The following is a 23,273-nucleotide window of genomic DNA, read 5'->3' on the forward strand; positions in this document are numbered from 1 at the left end:
TTATTTAAAACATTTTCCTAGGAAGTGCATAGAGAGTGTTATCATTATTGAATTTCTTTTACTTTGTCCAGATGGCAACAAGAATAATGGTTTGTGACAACTGGTTCGGTCTAAGGTTAGTTTTTGGTGGTGTTTAAGCGAAATCTTGGTGTTGATACTACTGTTGGTTTGCTGGTTGGCCACAACTGTGAATCCTGGTAGATATGTTGTATTAGGAAACTGTATTAGTCCTGATGAGCAATGACTAATTCATTACTGCAGACAAGTCTTGACAAAAAAACCAGACAGACCAGTATTTCTTCAAATAAGTGTACCTGCAGCATGCTGTAGTGTTACAAGAATATTGTTTATACTCTATATGCACAGATTTATATAAATAATGCTACATGCTTTAATTCTGTGTATTTGTAGCTCTTACAGTCCCACTAAAACTCGCTAAGGGGAAATAGTAAAGCATTTAGTAGCAGTTTAATGTCTTGCAGTAAAATAGATATGTTGCCCCTGCTGGTGGGGAAAAAAACGTGAATATCTGCAACTTTCAGGGAGGTTTCTCAGCAGACACCAGCGAGCACAGCCCGAAAGTACTTCGCTTGTTTAAAATTCCACTTGGGTGTGCCGTCTGAGAAACGCCTGTCTTTTAACATTGATAGAGAAGTGAAGCAATAGACAAGAGACAAAGCTCTTCAGTTAACACACTTACACTAACCAGACTCCCAACACTTGGATGCAGGACAAAGTCAGTCTTGTTTTTTCCAATAATGGGGAAAGTTTTGATTTCCACCACCTACCTAATGCTGGTAAGTGCTTCTATTTTGGTTTTAGAGCACTCCTACATGATTGATACGTGTTTACTTTCTGTCACTTTTGTCATGCCAAGAAGCATTAAAACATTTAAACGTGACAAGTCAGTTTGAAACTCACTTTCACCTTTAATGCACTCTCTAACTTTGCTTGTTGTTTTTTGAGATTTAGACTACCTGTGCTGTGAAGTAAGATTAACAACCACAGTGGCACAAAAAAAAGTCCCAGAAAAAACAAAATTGTCACGGCCGTCATGGCTGATGTGTTTGTGGAGCAGACCCAAAAGCAATCACAGGAGAAATAAACTGATGATCAAACAAAAAGTGAGCCTTTATTACGGCTGATAAAAAAAGGAAAAAAAAGAAAAAAACTAAACAGAAAAACAAGTCAAGACCAAACAAAATTGAAACCTAATCTGGGAATGAACTAAACAAACTATGGAGACAATGACACAAGACATAAGATGAAACCTGAACAGGTGAATGTAAAACCTTGAACGTGAAGTACTTCAAACTTTAAACATGGTATGAGCATGAACCTGAACTGCTGAAAGCAAACACTCAGTGGCCTGGCCTAGTGTCATTGTCGTCATAGTTTGTTTAGTTCAGTCCCATTTTAGGTTTCACTTATATCATTCTTTTCAGCACAACCTCACATGTCTGAATTTACAATTATGTTTTCATTTTTGACATACTGTATTAGCACAACTGATCTAAAATCAGACAAAAAACATAAACTCTGATTAGAAAAAGGTACATTTTTTACTGTAACAACCACATATACACACTCCAAACACGCTAAATCGCTCACAAACTCTCTCTCTCTCTGTCTCACCATCACTCCTTAAATTTCCCCCTCTTCCTAAACATTCAAATGTCATGTTTCCATAACATTTCTTGATTGGTCAACACTTTACATTTTTCCACCAACACGGGTGTTCTTTGTTTTGTTTCTTTTTTTATGCACATAAGCTGAGAGTGCTTGCTAGAGCTGTCCTTAGACATTAAAAGTGAGGAAAAGATGCCACGTATAAATTGTTTATCATGACTCTGGCTTTACGTGGCCTATCAGCACAATTAAATAACTGTTATATATCATCTTTTTGCTTTGTCATCTTGAAGTGGTCATGTGATTGGTTTATCACGACTACTTTATTTATCCTGAGTCAAACAGCAGCACTCATGCGAATATTTATTAGTCCTGATGAGCAATGACTAATTCATTACTGCACACAAGTCTTGACAAAAAAAGCAGACAGACCAGTATTTCTTCAAATAAGTGTACCTGCAGCATGCTGTAGTGTTATAAGAATATTGTTTATACTCTATATGCACAGATTTATATAAATAATGCTACATGCTTTAATTGTGTGTATTTGTAGCTCTTATAGTCCCGCTAAAACTCTGTAAGGGGAAATAGTAAAGCATTTAGTAGCGGTTTAATCTCTTGCAGTAAAATAGATATGTTGCCCCTGCTGGTGGGGAAAGAAATATCTGCAATTTTTAGGGAGGTTTCTCAGCAGACACCAGCGAGCACAGCCCGAAAGTACTTCGCTGTTTTAAAATTGCACTTGGGTGTGCCGTCTGAGAAACGCCTGTGTTTTCACATTGATAACGAAGTGAAGCAATTGACAAGAGACGAAGCTCTTGAGTTAACACACTTACACTAACCAGACTCCCAACACTTGGACGCAGGACAAAGTCAGTCTTGTTTTTTTCCAATAATGGGGAAAATTTTGATTTCCACCACCTTCCTAATGCTGGTAAGTGCTTCTAGTTTGGTTTTAGAGCACTCCTACATGATTGATACATGTTTACTTTCTGTCACTTTTGTCATGCCAAGAAGCATTAAAATATTTTAACGTGACAAGTCAGTTTGAAACTCACTTTCACCTCCAGATCCTGTCCTGTGTGGAGTCGTGCTTTCTCCCGAGATCTCTCCATGTAATTGTACCTGAAATAATTCGACCTGGATACCAAGTAGCAAAAGGTGCCACTCTGCTTATTTGTGTTATTCCTTCTGTTTGAAAAAGTGTTGTAAGCCGAATGTCTTGTGTTTTATGGCTCTTTTTAACTTTCACTTTCTCGCTTTTCAGTTGAAACCGTCGGCTGTGATGCAAAATCAGTGCAGTTAACTGTGAAGGACCCGAGTTTCACAATAAAAAGTAACGGAGCAGTCGTAGCTTTAACATCTGTCTCAGTGGGAGAAAGAGGACGGATATTTTCTGTGTCTGCTCGGGACAATAGTGGGCTGGAAAGAAAGATGGAAGTTCACCTTGTCCACAGTACCATCTTGAAAAGACATGTAAGGCAACTGCATATTGTGAGTCATTTATATAGCTCAGCAGGAACAGTGCATTCTTTTTTCTAACATGTCCAAAGTTGTTTGAATGTCACAGCGACGAGGCCGAGGCTCCCTGAACGGCTCTAGAAGACGGGCATGTCTTCCCTCGTTCAATGTAGTGGAGAATTATAAAGGGTACTATCCAAAACTAATTGAAAGGGTGAATTGAATGTTTCATTTTCATCATTTATGATCACTGTGGTATACAAATGTTTATTGTCAATACACATCAGATTGTAAAGATTGTAAACACTTTATGAATAACAGAATCCTTTTTTTCCCTTTTCCTTAACATTTATGATTTTATTTTGATTCTCCTGTAGCTGGGGTCAGGTTCCTCAGACAGACATGATGTGTACTTTACTATTGAAGGAGAAGGAGTCGATACGTATCCAACTGGAGTGTTCAGTCTAGACAGATACACGGGGGATTTGTTCTTGCTCAAAGCAGTGGATCGTGAGGAGTTCCCAAAATATGATGTGAGTGTGAAGATGACGCTGATTGTAGAAGATTTGTAAAGAGTTCCAATAATGTTCCACAGTCATCGAGTGATTTATCAATCATTCAAATAGCTAAAGAGTATTCAATCCTTTACTGAGCATATTTGGTTATTTATTTTTCATTCAAACATGGAACTGGCACAGTTCACATATGAAGTCTTGTTCTGTCCCTGCCTCTGCTTTCTATACATGTATGCATTCACCTAGTCAAATGTTTCTTTTTTCCCTCCATAGATTGTGGTGCGTGTTTTTGACAAGCATACTAATGTGGAGCTAGATGAGAAATTGCCCCTGACAGTGATTGTAGATGATGTCAATGATAATGCTCCAGAGTTCGTAGGTCCTTTACAGTTTACAGTTCCTGAGCACTGTAGTGCAGGTGAGAGAGAGAAGATACAGTAATAGATGATTCTGTTGTATTTGACTTTCAGTGCAGTTGCTCTAAATGATTATGGGTTACAATACAGGGACTGTGGTGGGAGTGGTGAGTGCAACTGACAGAGACCAAATTTGCACCGACCATGTGAAGATTAAATATACACTCGTATCTGGATCAGACATGTTTACCATTCATCCAGAAACAGGTGTCATCACAACAACAACCAACACCGTAGACAGAGAGGTGAGCACTGTCTCTGCATCAGTGATACCTGTGAACCTTAATTGAAAATAGCATTGAAATGGATTATGCGAGTGCTTTACAACATATTTTTATTAAAATACTTTGTAACATTTCTTTTAAAGTTAAAAGACAACCATGTGGTGACTGTAAAAATCCAGGATATGAATGGTGCACCGAATGGTCTGTTTGCCACATCAACAGCAACAATTGCTCTGAGTGATATTAATGACAATCCACCAACCTTCATGAAATCATCTGTAAGTGTTTGAAAGAACTGTCCTTTTTCTACTTATTTCACCAAAATACCTTTTACTGACATAATTAAACAAATACTTTAGACCCCCTCACCATCTTCGTGTTTTTCTTGTAGTATAATGTCACTGTGCAAGAAAATGAAAGTGAAAAACTTTTACTTCGAATTCCTGTTCAAGATAAAGATTTGATAAACACATCGAACTGGATGTCAAAGTTTGTCATTACTAAAGGAAATGAAAATGGGAATTTCAGGATAGTTACTGACCCCCAAACAAACGAAGGGCTTTTGTACATCTCAAAGGTGAGACTGGCTTATTATTCAATTCATTATTATCATTTAGTTACGTTGGTGGAAGCATTTTGCATGGATCACATTTAATGCAAAGTCAACCTATATAAAGCTGATTTATATTCATAAACTTTTAAATGTCTTTCTTTTTTCCAGCCATTAGATTATGAGAAGACCAACGATGTCCAGCTTCAGATCACTGCAAAAAATGTAGCAGCACTGGATGGCATCAGTGCCACGTGGCAGTCCATCCCTGTGAATGTCATTGTCGAAAAAGTGGATGCAGTCAGGGCTGGACTGGGACAAAAGATCAGCCCGGGCATTTTGACTAGAGACCCGCCCACCAGGTATTATAGGAAAAGCAATAAAGCCTGTGAATGAAAACAAAAGCTGTTGTGATAGTGATGTACACTGTCTTGTTGGTATATGTATAATTTCTATACATTTTACATCAGATAAAAAATTTGATTGTAAGTTTCAGATAATTATTTAATAACAGCCAGATATTTTAAATGAGAACAAGGAAGAAAAGTATTTCTTTGTGCCCCCCTTTCCCTGTTAATGCCCTACCTGGCCCCCTGGCAACACTTTGCTAGACCCGCCCCTGCACAGTTACCAGCTGTCAGCTACATAGAAAAGGATCCTGGTGTTATTTGTCTCTCAGAAACAGTTCATAACTTCCCTTCAACTCATTCATGTCACCTAAAAGGTAAACCTGTTTCTCCATCACCTGTTCAGCTCTGATGATTCAGTAAGGACCTCTCGTGGTTTCATCTTCATCTTTCCCTCTCACCAAACCGATATCATGACCAGCAGCTTTTACAGCTGTGGCTCCAGCAAACATCAGCTGATACTAGAAATTAATATTAAATATATTCTAACAACAGCTGATCAAGCTTAAACGTGCTGCTGTTGTTTAGCGCGACATCGGCCGGTTTCACCGTTCTGGTGCAAATTGGGAGATAAACAAGAGAGACGGGACTTGCATCAGAAAAGCCAATCAGATGATCACTGATTTATTTCATGATTGAAGTAGCAACAGGAGATTGAGAGAATAAGAGAATAAGAGGCAGCTGACAGACTAAGGACGCAGAATAACTTCAGCTTTGTGTCTTTTTCCATTCTAGCTGAAATACGGGACAAACTGCTCATTGCGAAACCCCTAATATTTTCTCTGAAATATTTTCTCTGAAAAATATTACGCGTTTTTTACGGGTCGACTGGCAACTCTAAAAACTAACGTTATGAATAAAATAAAGTTCACTAGTACAGTTATTGTAGCTGACTGTAAAACGTTAGCACAACGAAAATAAACGCCACCTAAACTTGGTTTATATCTGACCCAGATAGACTGCAGGTCATAACTTCTTAGCTGAAGTTCAGTTCACCTGACACTCGGACCGGCGGCCGCCTGGGGTCTCTCCTCCTCCTGCCTCCCCTTCCCTCATCCACCTGCTGGCCTCTGTGGAAGCTCCGCCATAGCCACCACCAAACAACTGACTCATTTTTACACATCGGCCAGCATCTGGCCAGTCCACCACCTTTCCTTGATTATACCATTATCAAAAAAAAAAAAAATGAAAATAAACTATCGGCCCATAAAAACAAAAAAAAATCACCATTGACCTACTGGGCAAATGCCCGGTTGGCTCGATGGCCAGTCCATCTATGTACAACCGAGGACAAGGGATGAGTAAACGAGGCAAAGAAATAAATTGATAATTTATTTATTACATTAATTAGACATACAAATTCCCAGTTATTTCCAGACAGGACTTACAACATCCTGCTGATATCCCAGCTGCACATGAGACCTACCACACAAATGGTGCGAAAAATAACACTGCAAACCGTTACACCCCGTTTAGCGACACTGCAATCAATTTACCTGTGGCACGCACTGCAAACAATTCGGGTCTCAGCACAGCAGAGAAGCAACACTATGCATGACCTGTAATCTGGGACATAAGGGGAAGTGGCACAAACAAATAAACAAAAAACAAAGAAGGAGGTTAGTCCGCCCTTACACGACTCACTCCCAATCAATAACCGTCTTTACTGCTGGACGGACTAACCAAAACAAAATTACAAATCAATCAAAAGAACGAAATAAGGACAGAGACAGCACTGCTGAAAAACACAAACAACATTATCGATTAAAATATTACCCCATAAAATATCAATTTTATGAAACCATTCAAAATAACAAAGCTAAAAAAACACTCAATATACTTACAATATTGATCAGTTTCCCTGCACGCAGTTGATCTAGGGCTTGATCAATTCTTCTATTAAAAAGTCCAACGACACACATTAAAATGGGCGCCTACAATAACAAATGATCCAAACAATATGGCAAAAGTCTCTTACCAACAGTATACCCACTCGCACCCGAGTGAATTAATCGCCTCTGTTTTTTTTCCACAGAAGAGCGCTGACTTCACCCCACACACCCACTACCTTTTCACAGCTCTTCAGCCAATCACCTGGCAGAGAGCAACAAACTGCCAGGTGACACTTGTTACATATGGATGCAGGGTAAGATGGGTTGTGGTTGCTTTCTGGACACTTGGAAAAATGACTGATTCACCTTTTCCTGCAGGTCTGTGTCCTTCGGACTACTGGGAATTATGACTATACTGTGTCCTGTGGTCCTCCTCCTACTGCTTTGTGAGTCTCCCACTGTGATTAAGTTGTAAGGGTTAGATGGGGGTTATCTTGTAGTTTTCTCATTGCATATTAGGAAGTGAACAATGCTGCATACAATAGTAGGGGTATACCACACATAAAAGCACTCTGTGAGCTCTGATTTTGAATATGCCTGCTTTTTGTTGCAGTCCTGCTCCTTGTATTTTTCTGTCTAAAAAAGAGAGAGAATGAGTCTGGAGACACTGGAGGAATCCTACTCAAATCTGACACAGAGGCCCCAGAGGACAGAATGGTAAGGATAGTAATTTGTAACCTATGTCTCAGTTTCCAGTTTTTCAAAAAAAAAAAAAAACCCAAAAAAACATATTTACAAGTTTCACACAAGACAGATACAAACTTTATAAGAAGCCCCGTCAATAACCTGTCAGTTATGCTAGCAGTGTCCAAGCATTCTTTTTTTTTTTTTTCATGCCACACACCCCTGCAGTGGCTCTTGGGAACCTCTGTTCTTTATAATTGGGAATCAAATGGCCACTATCTCCATCATGCAGTGTTGTTTATTATTGCAAACATATTATTTGTTTGTTTTTGATACATCCAAATGTCTTGTGGCAGACCTTTGCAAAAAAAAGTCAAATATAAAATAGCAGTTTCTTTTTCTGCAGTTAAATAAATGTAAATTTAGTGAGTAACAAGTTTGAAAAATATATTATTTCTCTAACTTGTTGGTGATCTGTTTGCTCAATGTGTAATAATAGGTAGATAGATAGATAGATAGAAAGATAGATCAGCAGCTTTGAAAGTGTTGTATGCTTCCTCCTATTATCCAGGCTTGGGAGTAATAACAGGGAATAATGACAATCTACCTGTGTCTTCCAAATGGGAACAGAAGAGGATGGGCAGAGGTCACGGTCTGAATGCTTGGCTTGTTACCGGGGTAACAATGTAAAAAAAGAACAATCAAGTGGTGCAGGTGTGTATCTGCTATTGCTCCTTGTTGCTTTATTTGGTTGTTGTTGATGTTGTTGTGTTGTTTGGGGTTTTTTAAGCAAAAGGGGTTTGCACTAAAAACTATGTACATGCAATATTTTGGAGCTTTGTACCTCAGTAATCAATGTCTAAAAAATATATATCTTTATCTTTGGAGGGTGAATTTTAATTAAAACAAATACATAATGAAACAAAATAACAATTACCTAATATTTCAAAATATATAATGTAAAATTACACCTTCATAATAATCTTATAATAATCTTTTTTTAAGCACAGCTGATTTACTTCTGCAGAATTTCCTAATGGCACAGAAATTGTGTGTAACCATGTTTTACTTCAACTCGCTGACTGTCAGACGGGTGCAGTTTGAGCTCACTGTAAGTCAGGTTGTTGAAATATTTCCAGCAGTAGTCGTGTTACAATCTGCACGAGGGCAGAACTGGAGCGCTAACGTGTTACTGCCTGAAACTAAATACAACTGGCTGCACAGGAAAAACCCAATGAAAAGACAGTTTAGAGCCTATATGTATTTTGTGTTGTTGTTATTTGACATTAACATTAAGGAGTTGTGTTTAATTTTTGCTACTGTAGCAGTTATTTGTGGGGGGTTTTTTAACATTTAAAGGAACGTGATTATAAAACAGCATAGTCAGCAAACATACAATAAGCATACATGTACCCATACAACTAAAAGCAGTACTGTTTGTACTTTTAGTCTTTACTGTTTATTTGTTTAAGTTTTTGTCCAATATCTGTTAATTTGTAATTAGACAAACAAAAAAAAATGTCCTCATCATTATTTCTGTCTGTACTGTATAAAGGTCAGATCCAAAATGGTTGTTTATTGTGTTCAGGTTTTGTCTCTAGTGTTTCACAGGGTGGAGCCCACATACACATAATACAATATGTGCAGTGTTCCAACATCTCAACTCCTTGGCTTATAATTACTTCAGTCCTCTGCAGATCTAATTGGTGCACTGGTGTTATTACTGACAAACAGCCCTGACCCACTGAGGTATAGACTCCACTGAACTTCTGAAGGTGTGCTGAGATCTGAGGAATTTAAAGGCCAAGTCAATACCTCACATTTGTTAGCCTCCTCCTCACACAAACTGCGATGCACCGTGCATTCTGACACCTTTTTATCAGAACCAGCATCAGTCTCTTTGGCAATTTGAGCCACAGTCGCTTTTCTATTTGATGGAACCACACAGACCACCCTTCACTCCCTACGTGCATTAGTCCCTGGTTCACCTCTATTCCTTACTCACGTTCATGTCACAAGCAGAAATCATCATCAGAGACTCATTAGACCAGGACATGTATTTCCCGTCTTCTGTTCTTAGCTGACAGGAGTAAAACTTGTGTGGTCTTCTGGTTATTTGAGTACCTTTTGCACTCTGGCCATTCTCCTATGTCGTCTGACATCAACAAGGCATGTTTACATTAACTGGATATTTTCTTCTTTCCGGACCATTCATTTTAGGCAATAATGGGTGGGGAGAAAGTGAAGACATTATACATATTTACATGTAAGATGAAAAGTTAGATGCAGGAACTTTGCAGCTTGTCTGTCTAAATTAGTACGAGTGCAATGAGGCTCATGAAAGAGGTGCAGATTAAAGAATTGTTTTTGGAGGTAAAAAACACACAGATCAACATCTATTTATATTAGAGCGCCCTCTAGTGGATGATGGCATGTTGTGACACTAGATTTAAATCAGTGTAACAAAAATCAATTCTCTGTGTTCTGTGGAAATTTGACAGATTTAAAACTCTGTTACATAATATAACGTGGAATATCTGAGAACACAATAATTTATGTGTAATCTGGAAAGGCCTAATCTTTAACCCTTGTATGGTGTTCGGGTCTGTGAGACCCGTTTTCAGTTTTTTTCAAAAGAAAAATTAAACAATTAATTATTTTTTCAACCTGAAATTCATTGGCTTTGGCTTATTTTCTGTGAAGAACATAAATCCGAACTAATTTTCAATGACTTCATACTGTACCTCCCCCCAAGCATTTACATTACATATAAGGTGTTCGGGTCCACTGGACCCAGGTCTAATAAAAGTGTTGAAAGTGTAGGTCCTGTGTTCCCACACTCTGTCTTCCTTCTTTCTGGTGCTGGTGACAGTGTTTTCTTCCCCTCCCGCTCCCGCACAAAGTTGCAACATTGTTGAAAATTCAACTATCAACACGGTCTGCTCTTACATTCCCACACATTTTACCCTCTTTCTTGAGGGATCCAAATTTTATTTTTTGTCATACCCTGTCCCACCTGCAAATTAGGGGCATAATACTATAAATAAGACTTTGCCAGTGTGGTTCTTTATCACAACTGATCAAGATGGCAAAAGATTATCTGCTGCGAGGGCCATCCAATTGATTTTGGAAGAGAGAGGAGCTTCGGATGATGATGTTGACAAAGAGGTTTCAGAATATTTCACATTTCTGAAAATTCAGAGTCTGACAGTGACTTTGAAGAAGAGGATGAGGTTGAGCACCATTTAGTAACAAAACGAAGACGAGTGCCCCATCAGCAGCCAGCTCCAGGACCAGAACAAGTCCACCAGACAGCAAGTGAAGAAATATGGATGCCAATAACTGGTGAAATTGAATGGTCGTCTTGCCCAAGAAATGAGCCACCCTGCAGAGCTGTTACTGTGATAAGCCAGGGCCAACACGGCTGACAGTTACTCATGCGCAGGACATCAAGTCTTTATTAGAGCTTTTCATCCCAGATTCCATCCAGAAAATTATTCTGGATTGCAGTAATCTAGAAGGAAGGTGTGTTTTTGGAGAGAGGTGGAAGGAGATGGACCAAATTCATCTAAGAACCCCAAAGGCCTACTTTGGGGGTTATATCCTTGCAGGAGTTTTCAGGTCCAAAGGGGAATCCACAGAATCCCTGTGGGATGCAGAAACCGGCAAGAACCTTTCCATGCATCAATGTCTCTGGAAAACTTCCACAAAATTTCCAGGATTATCCGTTTTGATAACTGAGACGACAGACCAGCTCAACGGCAGAGAGACAAGCTAGCTACCATCAGGACAGTGTGGGATAAGTGTGTGCATCACCTCCCCCTGTTTTACAACCCTGGGCCTAATGTCACCATTGATGAGCAGCTGATCATTTAGTTGTGAAACATATTGCTTCACGTGTAAATGTGTTGTGTCTTTCCACTCACTCCACTTGATTATAACTGATTTTTTTTTTTATAACATTTTATTAAAAAAAACAACAAAAAAAACGAGAAGCACATTAATTCATAAATGTGATCTAACAAAGGTAAAGGGAAAAAATTAACCATGTTTGCTGTTCATATGGCTCGTAATTGGGATGAAGTAAACATCTGTTGAGTAATTTAACATAAAATTGTTTGATAGTGTTAATTTGGAAAGCCAAAACTCTAGCGGGTCCACCAGACCCATGAACACTGGCTGAGTAACAAAAATATGAACACCACACAAGGGTTAAATAAACCTGATATTAAATATTAAGAAGTGAAAGCTTGAACGCTGTCGAGTTGAAGGAGGTGCAGGAATGCAGTAATGAATTTGATCTCCACATGAAAACCCTTTAACTGTGAAACTGTTTCATGATTTTTTTGTTTGTTTGTTTGTGTGTTTGTTTTTTTTGCTGAATAATTGTCTCTCTGACTCTGAATATAGTCCTGATCATTTTGACAGTTATTTCTACACTCTGTACAGAAGTTGTCTGGAGGATTTTCACATGACAAGCTTCTTATTAGAGCACATAAACGTTGTTGACTACGTATTTAGGTTTCAGGTGACCAATAACAATAAAGTTCTGGCTCTCTCCAAATTCATTTAGTAGCAGTCAGTTTTCGCACCTTTGACACTGACTTAAAGAAAGCAGGTTTCTAAAAGATGTTGTAGTTCTTTACAGACATAAACAGAAAGATGCCAAAGAACAAAAAATGTAACGAGCAATGACGTGCAGACATTATGTAGATAAACCTGTTGATAATCGCCCAAACTTTCACAGCCTGAATCATGAATGAGCTGCAGAAATGCATCAAACAGAAGTGTCAACACCAACTCTTTTATTTCTTTGTTTGTGTGGACAGAGAGTTGTGATGAGGATCAGAGGAAGTGGAGCTGAGACATAATGACCTGAATGAGTTGTAATGAACTTCCTCAAAAATAAATTTTATTTGTTATTATTATTATTATTATTATTATTATTATTATTATCATTATTAATCTTTGCAATGCAAAGCTTTCACGAGTCACTGATGTAGTGGGGCATTAATCAGCGGGACACCATCACTGAGTCACATATGTAGTTGCACTTTCAGATATTATGGAAACATTTATTTTCTATAATATATATTTTGTAACTGATTTATCTTAGTGGGTATTTAAATATTAAAAGTGATTATCTGTTTAATTCATTTTTGCATATACAATACTTTTCTTCATATTTGTTTCAGTGGCTGTTTATTTATTGATAATAATTTTATATCTTCTAAGCCAGACTGGCAGAGACTCCACACTGGATTATTATTTTTATGGATTTTACAGACATGCAGGGATAGTGAAGGTGACGCAGTTGTAAACATCAGTCAGGGATCAGTTTACTCCTCTTACACTGTGACTGTCACTACTGATTCCCTGCCATGGGATAAAAATTGGCTGTACCGTCCCGTTCTTGTAAGTGAAGCCTCACACATGGATTCTTTTTAATGGCAGGAAGTGGTGACTCACAGTCACCACTGCTGGTCATCTGCTACTCCTGAAGTTTCATAGCAGATGATAGTGATGGCCAAATGAAGCTTTCTGAAGCATTCAACCTCGTTTCTAAAAACGGTTCATTACTCGAAGCTTTAAAACACAGTCCTGTCTGGTGACATCTGGTGGCCAAAAATACAAAGAGCAGCTCGAATCTACAAAATAAAACAAGCGCTTCATTATGATCAACCCGTTCTCACTCCCAAAGCGTAACATTTTACGCTAGGTGACAAATCGTCAACATATTACGTTATCGGGCACCCAACGCGTTCCTACGTGACAACATCGGAAAACTGCGGACACATGAGAACCGTTTGGACTCAATCTACACATCTTCGCTTTTCCCCTTCAAATCGCTTAGGAATAAGGTTATGGTTATGTTTAGCTATAAGGTTAGGTTTAGGCTTAGGGATACGGTTATGGTTAAGGTTAGGAATAAGGTTATGGTTAGGCATAAGGTTATGGTTAGGCTTAGGGATAAGGTTAGGTTTAGGGCTGCAACACAGGGCTGGAACCCGCCGCGTACCATAACAACGTGGAAGGTCACCACTGGCGTTCCTCAGGAACGCCGCGGGACGTGACAAAATGTCGGGATGTTACGCCTCGGGAGTGAGAACGGACTCTTATGATTGCCTTAAAAAAACAAAAGATAAATAGATTAAAAAAAAAATAGATAAATAAAAGAGAAATATATTTGCCTACATATGCTATTCTACATGCTTTTAAACATTTTAAAATTACAATTCATAGTTTTATATGTGAATTATATAATGTTAATTTACTATTAAACAAATGACTGACTACTAAGTACTTTAGACTTTAGTTTACTTCAGCCATATTCCATATAAATCAGGTATCATACAAAAATAAAAAAAAAGCTTCAAATACAGTCATGACAATAAAAGAATATGACTTTAAGGACTTCACAACATAACTTCAGTTATAGTACACCAACATCTCTTAGATGAGATGAGATAGCCTTTATTTGTCAGTTGCCGTTGCCCACAACCGAGATGACAGACCTTGCCAACCGTACATACAATACACAAACAGGCTAGGTAGCAAGGGAAAAAAAACAAAAAAAAAAAAAACATTGAGTGATAGATTTTAAACATTGTGTGACACAAAAGGGTAATACAGGAATAGGGCTTTGGAGCGTGATGTCACGGGAGGTGAGCCACGCCCCCTTTCGCCATGACAGTAGGCCAGACACAGGATACAGCTTCAGCTATGTACATGATGTGTTGGCAGTTGCAACGTTTGATCACACGATCGTGAAGGCAAGAAGCTGGATAATGGGCTCTCTTTTCATCATTTTCCATCCTGGAGGCAACGTGAGGGATCCCATGTATCCGATATTACTAAACAAAGACGTCAGGCTTGCATTGCAGCGGTGAGACGAGCGGATCGAGTTCTGTGCAATCCCCAGCTTTTTGTTGGTTTGCTCTCCGCATTTTCTTTCCGGTGAGTTCTAAATTAATTCATATCACTCTTAAAAGGCTTTTAGTGTTTTTTCAATGTGCTGAGGTCATAGATAATGAGATAAAACATGCTAATGTGTGATGCTGCAGAACCACGTCATGTCATCATGTCGACTGAGTAGCTTATGATTTAGCATTATTGCAGGCAAACCAGCATATGAAATGGATGTAACAAATCCAGACTGGGCACCAACACTGCTCATGGGCCTCTAAAAACATACTAAATTGCTCTCATTGTACACTAATCCGCACATAACTTCCAGATGAATCACACACCTGTCATGTGCACTAATTTTATCTTACAGGCTTTTATTATGCAGCTGCAGAGTCTGAAGGTGTGCCCCGTGCAGAAGTAATCGATGAAGATCTGACAGAAGACCAACAACAAAGTCACCATGTCATAGAGGCAGTGGACAGTCATTAACATAAACGATCATGAATACACACATCCCCCCCCTTGGCTAATGCGTAATGGGCTGGGTACGCATTAGCCAACCGAGGAAACACTATCACAGGGAGCCGTCTGCGCCGGGAGCCGGTCACAGACCGCAGCCTCCAGGCTGGGCACACAGCAGGAGGGAGGCAAAGAAGCCCCCAGCCAGGCTGAGAGAATCCACAGAGCCCCAGCAGCCACGGTCGATCACAGCCCCAGTGCAGAGAGCCCCCTCCGAGGAAACACTGGAGATATGACCTAATAAGAATATATACAGGATAAAGAGATTTAAAAAAAAAAGAATGGGATACAATATAAATATAAATATAAATAGGGTAAGAAGATAAAAAATGAATAAGAATAAAATCAATAAATATTAGGTAAAACCTAAATTAATAATATAAATAGAATAACAGGATAGAATAAATAAGCATAAAATAAATAAACGTTAGGTAAAAGCTAAATTAAAAAGGTGGGTCTTGAGCCTGTTCTTAAAAACATGTACGTTCTCTGCGGCCCTGAGCTCCTCCGGCAGGTTGTTCCACAGTCGAGGACCATACCACTGAAAAGCTGCCTCTCCGTGAGTATGTGTCCTGACTTTAGGGACAATCAAAAGGCCAGTACCAGAGGACCTCAGGGTCCGCGAGGGTTCATATGGTAAAAGCAGATCTGAAAGATAAGAAGGCCCAAGACCATTAAGACATTTAAAAAGAAAAAAAAATTGGTATCTTCAGCGTCCTCGATCGACAGTCCCGCCAGGCACACGATCCTCCATGTCTGCCTCCCGTCCATCGTGTATCCGTCAGGGAAAGTCCCTCCAGGGCACTCGGGCTCTCCCGAGCCCAGACTTCTTGTTGAGAAAAGGGTGTCAATAGCATTCAGAGACCAGTTGATCGAATCCACAATTCTCTTTTAGGTTTTAGGAACAGACTGTGAGAGAGTGTTCCAGGGAAAAACTAATACAAAAAACATGAGACTAGACAAGGACATAAGAGCTAAGCAGGGAAGATAAGGGAGAGGAGAGGAGAAAAAGTGCATTCTTCTCCTCCGAGAGCCAAAGACGTTACACATTAGCACTAAGGGAACATTGAATGACCTGGTGGTTTTTGTCTATAAAACTACTCATCTAAAATGAACGCAAATTAAAAGATCTCTCAGCAAAATTATGCAACATTTTAGGCACATTATTGCCCAGATCAAGTCAGTGAGCTGGGATGTTTTATTCTAAACATGAACTACTGTTACAGCAACAGACATGGACTACTGGTGCCCCACACAACAACTCAGTGTTCACTATGTGAAGGAGCCAAACACATGCCTTCTCCTCTCATTAACTGAGATAAACTGCTGGCATATTTGTTTTACATCTATACTGTCCAGTCTCTCCTGGTGGACATGGCAACTTGTTATTCATGGTTACATACAATTTTAGACTGATGTGGGCCAAAGCCTAGCACATACTTGCCAACCTTGAGACCTCAGATAGGGAGTCGCACTGAAATTTGGGATTCTCCCGGAAGAATCTGGAGGTTGAGATGTATGTCCTAGCATAGCTTGTAACGTTATTATGACGGACACATTTTATGAGTGAACTTGACTTTAAGCGACTTACAGGTTTCTTTGAAAAATACTTTCTTATATCCAGGTTCTTCCTTTTTGCTGCCATCCTCCTCCTTGCAGGTTCTCGCAGCGCAGGCTTGCCGCTGCTAATTAGCAGCTTTCATGGAGCTCTGTTTAGTTTTAAAACCAGTTCTTTGGCAAAACAGTGAATGAAACATATGAAACATATCCAACTATGCTGTTGCACTTCATTTAACAAGCTGGTTCAAGATTTGGTGGATTGGTTTTAAAACGCAGTCCACTTCCACCAGATCTACAAACTCTTTCTTAACTTTTAAATCACACCTTAAAACCCATGTTTTAAGAAATTGCATACCATTCATCATGATCATATCCTTTTTTTTTCTTTTTACCTTGTTTAGCTTTTATGCTTTCATACCTGCGTTCTTTTATTTTTACATGTTTCTATTTTGTTCTACTTATTTAAGGTGACCTTCAGTGTTTTTCAAGGTACCTGTAAATAAAATTTATTATTATTATTATTATTATTATTATTATTATTAGTCACTGCTGAGCCAGTTTTTACAGGATGCAGGGACCTGAGTAGGCTAAAACAGGTCAAAGTTTTTTCTTGTAAACCAGGTTAACAAGGAAATGCAGGTGCATTTACTTGTTGGTGGCTGTTTGGTACAGATGTATCTTTACTTTTAGATTTTTAACTTAATGTATTTCATCTTTTTGGTTTTTAGTTTTTAAACCTTTGACTTTTATTTAACTTTTTACTTGAAATCAATCCTTTGAACCGATTAACAGGCAACAGGATAAATTAACCTTACACAGTTTTGTTAACCTGTCAGTGGATCATTTTCAGAGATCCTTCAGAACAACAGTAAGTCTTTAAAATTATGTCTTTCAGTCTTTTAGCTAATCCGACAGGTTGACTGAAGTCTGTGAGCTTGAGTGGATTAACAGATCTTTAATGTTAATCCATCTGTAGCAGGATTAAAGCTTCACTTTTCTGGTTAAAGATGAACGTCATGTGTAGTTAGTGTGAAGCATTTGATTTACTGTTGGCTGGTTTCATCTATGAAAACACATCATATGAAATGAATTTGCGTTTTATCATCTGGCGCGATCGTGACTCAAGAGTTGGAAGTTCGCCTTGTAATCGGAAGGTTGCCAGTTTGAGCCCTGGCTTGGATGGTTGTTGTGTCCTTGGGCAAGACACTTCACCCATTACATACTGGTGGTGGTGAGAGCACCCGGTGGCGCCAGTGTCCAGCAGCCTTGCTGTTAGATTTGTGTTGTCAATTGTGATATATGCTTAGAAATATCTACTCATATATGCTTAGAGTTTTATAATCAATGTCATGTTGTCTATATCTGTTTTAATCATGTGACCTCAATAAAAGATCAGTGTTACGGGGGAGCGGACGAGAACAACTGGGGTCAAGCGAAGGAACGGCGTTTGTCCAGTTGGTCTCCCTCGTATACGTGAATCATAAAGAGCTCTGCTTGGTGTTCAATGCTTTTTGCTGTGTAACTGATTTGTCTTGAACGTTCCAGCGAATAGGTTTGAGGTACAAACCTATCACTCGCCTCTGTCAGTGCACCCCAGGGTACCAAAAGCTGTCAGACTTTATCTGACACAATCTAAAAAAGAAAATCACATCAGTCACAAACAGGAAATGTACTCAGTTACTCTCCTGTACTCTGATTACAGTCATGTATGTTTTCTCTGTTTCTGCTGCTTCTTTGTCCTCACTGTAAACAGATGTACTGAGAGACTCCTGCATTGATGTTTCATAGGAAAGTCCAAACAGCCTCACTGGTTCTCCATAAAGAACAAAGATTTGCTCTCTGTGGCTCCAACACAACTTAAAGACAATCAAAGATCGACAAAGTTCTCTGTGGTTTGATGGAGGCAACAGCTAAATGCTGCCTCCTCCATAGTACTATATACATTTTATACAATGACGTCATATTGAAGTCCTTTGGCTGATGATTGTAGCCAAAGGTTATGTTTGTGTTGTTCTGTGGAGATCATTCGAGAACTGCACCTGTCCTGCTCTTTAAAGATGACACACGTTCTGATCCTCCTGCGGTCCATCCTACCAAACATCACTCTAATGTGACTTCTTTAAGAGATACAGAAGCGTCAAGTTTAAGTGACTATATTACAGACAAATAGTTTAGCTTTATTTAATCCTTAATTTTAATCTCATGTAGTCAGATTTGAAACTCAATTTCTGTTATTCTATCATAGATATTACCAACCTGACGTTTATGACAATCAACGTGTTGGATCAGGAGACCTGGACAACATGAAAATATCTGCTGTAACTGCGTTGGCTTTGCTGTTTGTCAGTGTCTTCACATTTGTCACTGCAGGTGAGATTTATAAACCGAAGCATGTTCTTATGAAGAAAAAATAAACAGTTTCTGCCTCGTTTACACATTACTTGCCAAAATATTATTTTCATATTTCATATTAAGTTTGTTTATGTCTATGTCATCATGAGGTCTGGTAGCATCAGTGTGGTTGATCAGCAGTGGAGCTTTTACCACAGATGGTAAAAGATGTCTGTGTTAGTGTGATGTAGTTTCAGGGGTCAGTATACAGCTACAAAGCTTTTTCTTCATGTTCTACAGTATAAATTTAACCTGTGCAGTTGCATGTAAAATAACAATTGTATTTTTTGTAGATATTGTCATAGAAAGCTCTGCATCAACCCTCTGAGGGACCCAGGGGGAATCACAGTTACCTCTCAGCCTGTGCCCCGAAAGAATAGAATAGAATAGAAAAAAACTTTATTATCCCACAGATGAGAAATTTCGGTGTTACAAAGCCTTTAAAGTAAAGGAAAATAAAATATAAAAGGGAGACACAGGGTGGTCCTATAAACATAAGCAACCGAAGTTCGTATATACAGCTAATACTGTACAGACAATGTAAAGCAAAATTTAAAAAAATTGTACGGAGATATGTATAAAATCTATAGAGCTATTTATAAAATGTACAGTAAACAAACAAGCTGGTGAGTAAGATGACCAAAAGAATGTTAAACTGTGTTACAGAGTCTGACAGCTGCTGGTAAGAACGACCTGTCACAGCGCTCCTTCCTACACTGTGGGTGTAAAAGTCTCCTGCTGATCGAGCTGCTCAGTGCTTGTACAGTCTCATGCAGTGAGTGGGAGGTGTGGTCAATGATGGATGTCAGCTTAGACAACATCCTCTCCTCCCCAACCTGCTCAATGGACTTCAGTCCAGGACAGAGCTGGCCCTCCTGACCAGTTTGTTGAGTTTCCCCCTGTCACTCTCTGCTATTCCACAACTCCAGCAGACCACAACATAGAAAATAGCAGACGCCACCACAGTGTCCTAAAATGTCCTTAGGAGACTCCTGTTCACCCCAAAGTATCTCAGCCGTAGCAGATCGAGACGACTTAGACCCTTTTTTGTAAAGTGTATGTGTGAATGTAGACCAGTCCAGTTTGTTATTGAGGTGAACACCCAGGTATTTGTACTCTCCCACCATATCAAACCCTGGATGTTCACTGGTGTAAAAGGGGGTGGCTCATTGCTGAAGTCAATCACCAGCTCCTTCGTCTTGCTGGCATTGATGCGAAGATGGTTCTGTTCTGTTAATCTGGACGTAGCATTTTTAGATGAACAGAATCAACCTTTTGGGATTTACTTACCTGGATGATTGAGCATGCTTCAAAACTCTCAGCCTGTGCTGTCAAAGTGTGAAATTTTTGGCTTTTTAAAAATGTTCTCCAAACTAACTATCAAACAAATTCTTGCACATAATTAAAAAAAAAAATGTAACTACAGGTTGCAATGCAGTGGTAGCATTTGCCCTCATGCAGACAGTCACAATGAACAATTCACATTTTCTCCTCTTTCTGCTTATTTCCAGTCTGGAGTCCTGGCACCTCCTCTTTATTACCTCACCATAGGCACACTCAGTGCCATCAACTATCTCATGCATTAAAGAGAAAGCCTCCCAAATAAATCAGAATTAAAAATAAATGATTAGTGATAACAGAGAAAAACATAGTCTGCAACTCTGCTCTTTGTTGTTTCCACCTTGTTCAGGTGAACAGTTGTACTTCGACCTTTAACCTCTCTGCTCTGTGTTGTTTCCTCTTTCAGAACAGAAACACATCACAGCTGAGACTGGACAGGACATCACTCTGCCATGTCGAGCTCCAAACAACAACATCCACCCTATAGTTGTGGAGTGGAGCAGAGCTGACCTGGATGAGTATGTCCTTTTGTACAGAGATGAGGGGTCTGTACTTGAGGACCAGCATCCATCTTTTATGAACCGGGTGGATCTGCAGGACAGACAGATGAAGGATGGAGACGTGTCTTTGATTCTGAAGAATGTGACGACTAATGATAATGGAACATACGAGTGTCATGTTGTCCAGGGAGGACCCAGCCTCAAGAAGAGACTCATTAACAACAAGCCTATCTGTATCATGGACGTGAGAGTTGTTGATCCTCCAGGTGAGTGAGTAGAGTTGAGTGTGTGTGTGATCAGAGGTGAAGCTGCTTCCTGGTTGTTGATGTTTGTTTCTAAAGATGTTGTTGATGAGACTTTGTAGAAAGCAGCTGGTCTGAGTGATGTGATCAGAGTGCAGTAGATAATGTCTGACAGCAGTTTGAAGAGGAAATGGATTCTGTTCTGTTCTTCACTCATCACCTACCTGACAGCTGACACCTCACACCTGTTTCTCACCTGCAGGTCAGACAGGAGGACACACAGAGGATGGAGGGAAGGAGGATGGAGGGAAGGAGGCTGGATCTGTTGGACTGAAAGTTGGCCTGATAGTTTTTGCTGTGATTCTTGTTGCTGCTGTTGTTGGTTTTCTCATCTACAGAAAACATAAACAACAACAGAATCAGGATCAATACCAGCCTCCACTTGAAATGCAGCCTGTTTGAAATCTTAAATGGCTTTTTTCAGCTGGTCTGTGAGTCTCCTACTGCTGTTCCACTTCTCAATGTTATCACTGAACATAGACAGATATTGTTTGGTTTTTTTGTGTGTGTAATACCATCCAATACTTGAATAGCCTGCTCTGTGTTTCAGCCTTAACTTTGGAGAAAATGGATCTGGTAACGTCTTTCAGTTCTTATGATTATGGTGATCTGTGATGGTTTAAAAAAACAAAAAAACAAATCAACAAGAAAAAAAAAATTTCCTCTGTGATTCAGAATCGCAAATATTCAAAGTAATTAAAAATAATACTATTGCCATAGTAACGTGACAGTCTAAATTATGATCCAATGTATCTAAAATAAGAGAATGTCTATAGGAGATCTGGTTCATATTTGCTGAACTGACGGTTTTTGCTCCAGTAATGTTTTTGAATTTTAATTATTTTCACTACAAAGAGAATAGAATATCTAGGATATATCTTTCTAATAAAATCGTAATAGCAGACTTCACAAAACTGGAGCAACAAATCATATTTAGTTGTTTTCTTTCTGTTTAATCAAAAACATGAAATTACATTTTCATGCAGCTTTCATGCTGAATTGATTTGTAACATGAAAAGAAAAAAAATGTATGAAATATTATGGATTGCATGAATCAAAATCATGATTTGTTTTGATGTTCAGAAAAACCAGTAAAAGCCCCACATATTAATCTCTAAAGGTTTTTTATTGATTATAAAATTATGTTATTTTAAATAATATATTTTTTGTGGTACATCTATATTTGGTGATTAAAGCATTGAAGCTTAGAAAACACTCAAGCACTTTGACAATTTTGTTATCGTGATGTTGTGCAGGCTGGGTGCAGCCATTAAAACAGAGAAGCAACACTGCCACCACGAGGTCAAACTTGAACATGACACCTGACAGCTCTTATCAAACAAACTGCCATTAAAACCAGACAGTCACACATTTTTTTAAACATGAAAAAAGACCAATGTGTTTGATCCCATGTGTTTTTATTGTAGCAGGAACTGAGAATTATTCATACAAGACAACTTTCTTTAATCTACTCACGTGCATTTTTTGTGAGTCAGTGAGAATTGTAGCCTCAGTTTCCTGTTCTTAGCTGACAGGAGTGGAACCTGCTGTGATCTACTGAAAGGCCACTCTGAGCTTAGAGTAAATGGATTATACTTTGTAGTCAAAATCCTTTTGACTACACACTTCCACCACATACATATGTAATTTAATCACCAGTAATCACCAGTTAACCTAACATGCATAGTGTGTGAACTGTGGGCCGAAGATGAACACCTGAGGAAGCACACACAAAAAGACCCCAACTGGCATTTTAACCATCGCTAACCACTCCACCACCATCCCAACCAGTTACAGATCTTTTCTTTATGTCAAGGCCCTCTCTGACCTTTGCTAGTATGGCCTCTGCTCTTTCTATGTGCAATATATGATCCTATGCTATTTAATTGTTTCACTGGCTGTCGATTCCCCCATGGACCTCCATGTGCATGTAATACATTATTTTATATTTAAGTAAACTTTGTGTGTGAACTCCCTGCTTGTCACCTACTTTTAGACAGCTTGTTAAACACATTTAAGACTCAAACTATTGA

General features: G+C 39.0%; 2 protein-coding genes across 2 annotated transcripts; both read left to right on the forward strand.

Annotated features, from left to right (window-relative positions):
- Positions 1–563: 563 nt before the first annotated feature.
- LOC102082032 (desmocollin-3) lies at positions 564–9,221 on the forward strand. Its single transcript, XM_005462132.4, has 14 exons — positions 564–797; positions 2,700–2,790; positions 2,897–3,105; positions 3,200–3,304; positions 3,468–3,623; positions 3,879–4,023; positions 4,112–4,266; positions 4,389–4,523; positions 4,637–4,822; positions 4,967–5,157; positions 7,238–7,321; positions 7,413–7,480; positions 7,648–7,751; positions 8,290–9,221. Exons 1-14 carry the CDS (start codon positions 759–761, stop codon positions 8,299–8,301), a joined length of 1,680 nt encoding a protein of 559 aa, XP_005462189.2. The 5' UTR covers positions 564–758; the 3' UTR covers positions 8,302–9,221.
- Positions 9,222–17,321: 8,100 nt separating this feature from the next.
- On the forward strand, positions 17,322–22,505 carry LOC106096768 (uncharacterized). Its single transcript, XM_019355479.2, has 4 exons — positions 17,322–17,574; positions 18,952–19,076; positions 20,845–21,204; positions 21,443–22,505. The coding sequence occupies exons 2-4, from the start codon at positions 19,010–19,012 to the stop codon at positions 21,640–21,642; spliced, it is 627 nt and encodes a 208-aa protein (XP_019211024.1). The 5' UTR covers positions 17,322–17,574; positions 18,952–19,009; the 3' UTR covers positions 21,643–22,505.
- The last annotated feature ends 768 nt before the right edge of the window (positions 22,506–23,273 follow it).

Source organism: Oreochromis niloticus, linkage group LG3 (genome assembly GCF_001858045.2).
Source record: "Oreochromis niloticus isolate F11D_XX linkage group LG3, O_niloticus_UMD_NMBU, whole genome shotgun sequence".
NCBI classification, from domain to species: domain Eukaryota; kingdom Metazoa; phylum Chordata; class Actinopteri; order Cichliformes; family Cichlidae; genus Oreochromis; species Oreochromis niloticus.

What these genes read in the sequence shown, in the direction of transcription:
- LOC102082032 (XM_005462132.4), top strand. Translation starts at nt 759, where the DNA reads ATGGGGAAAGTTTTGATTTCCACCACCTACCTAATGCTG. An exon ending in CAACCTTCATGAAATCATCT is followed by an intron (nt 4,524 to 4,636) that starts GTAAGTGTTTGA and finishes TTTTTCTTGTAG; the next exon opens with TATAATGTCACTGTGCAAGA. An exon ending in GGTCCTCCTCCTACTGCTTT is followed by an intron (nt 7,481 to 7,647) that starts GTGAGTCTCCCA and finishes TTTTTGTTGCAG; the next exon opens with TCCTGCTCCTTGTATTTTTC.
- LOC106096768 (XM_019355479.2), top strand. Translation starts at nt 19,010, where the DNA reads ATGAAAATATCTGCTGTAACTGCGTTGGCTTTGCTGTTTGTCAGTGTC. An exon ending in CTTCACATTTGTCACTGCAG is followed by an intron (nt 19,077 to 20,844) that starts GTGAGATTTATA and finishes TTCCTCTTTCAG; the next exon opens with AACAGAAACACATCACAGCT. An exon ending in GAGAGTTGTTGATCCTCCAG is followed by an intron (nt 21,205 to 21,442) that starts GTGAGTGAGTAG and finishes TCTCACCTGCAG; the next exon opens with GTCAGACAGGAGGACACACA.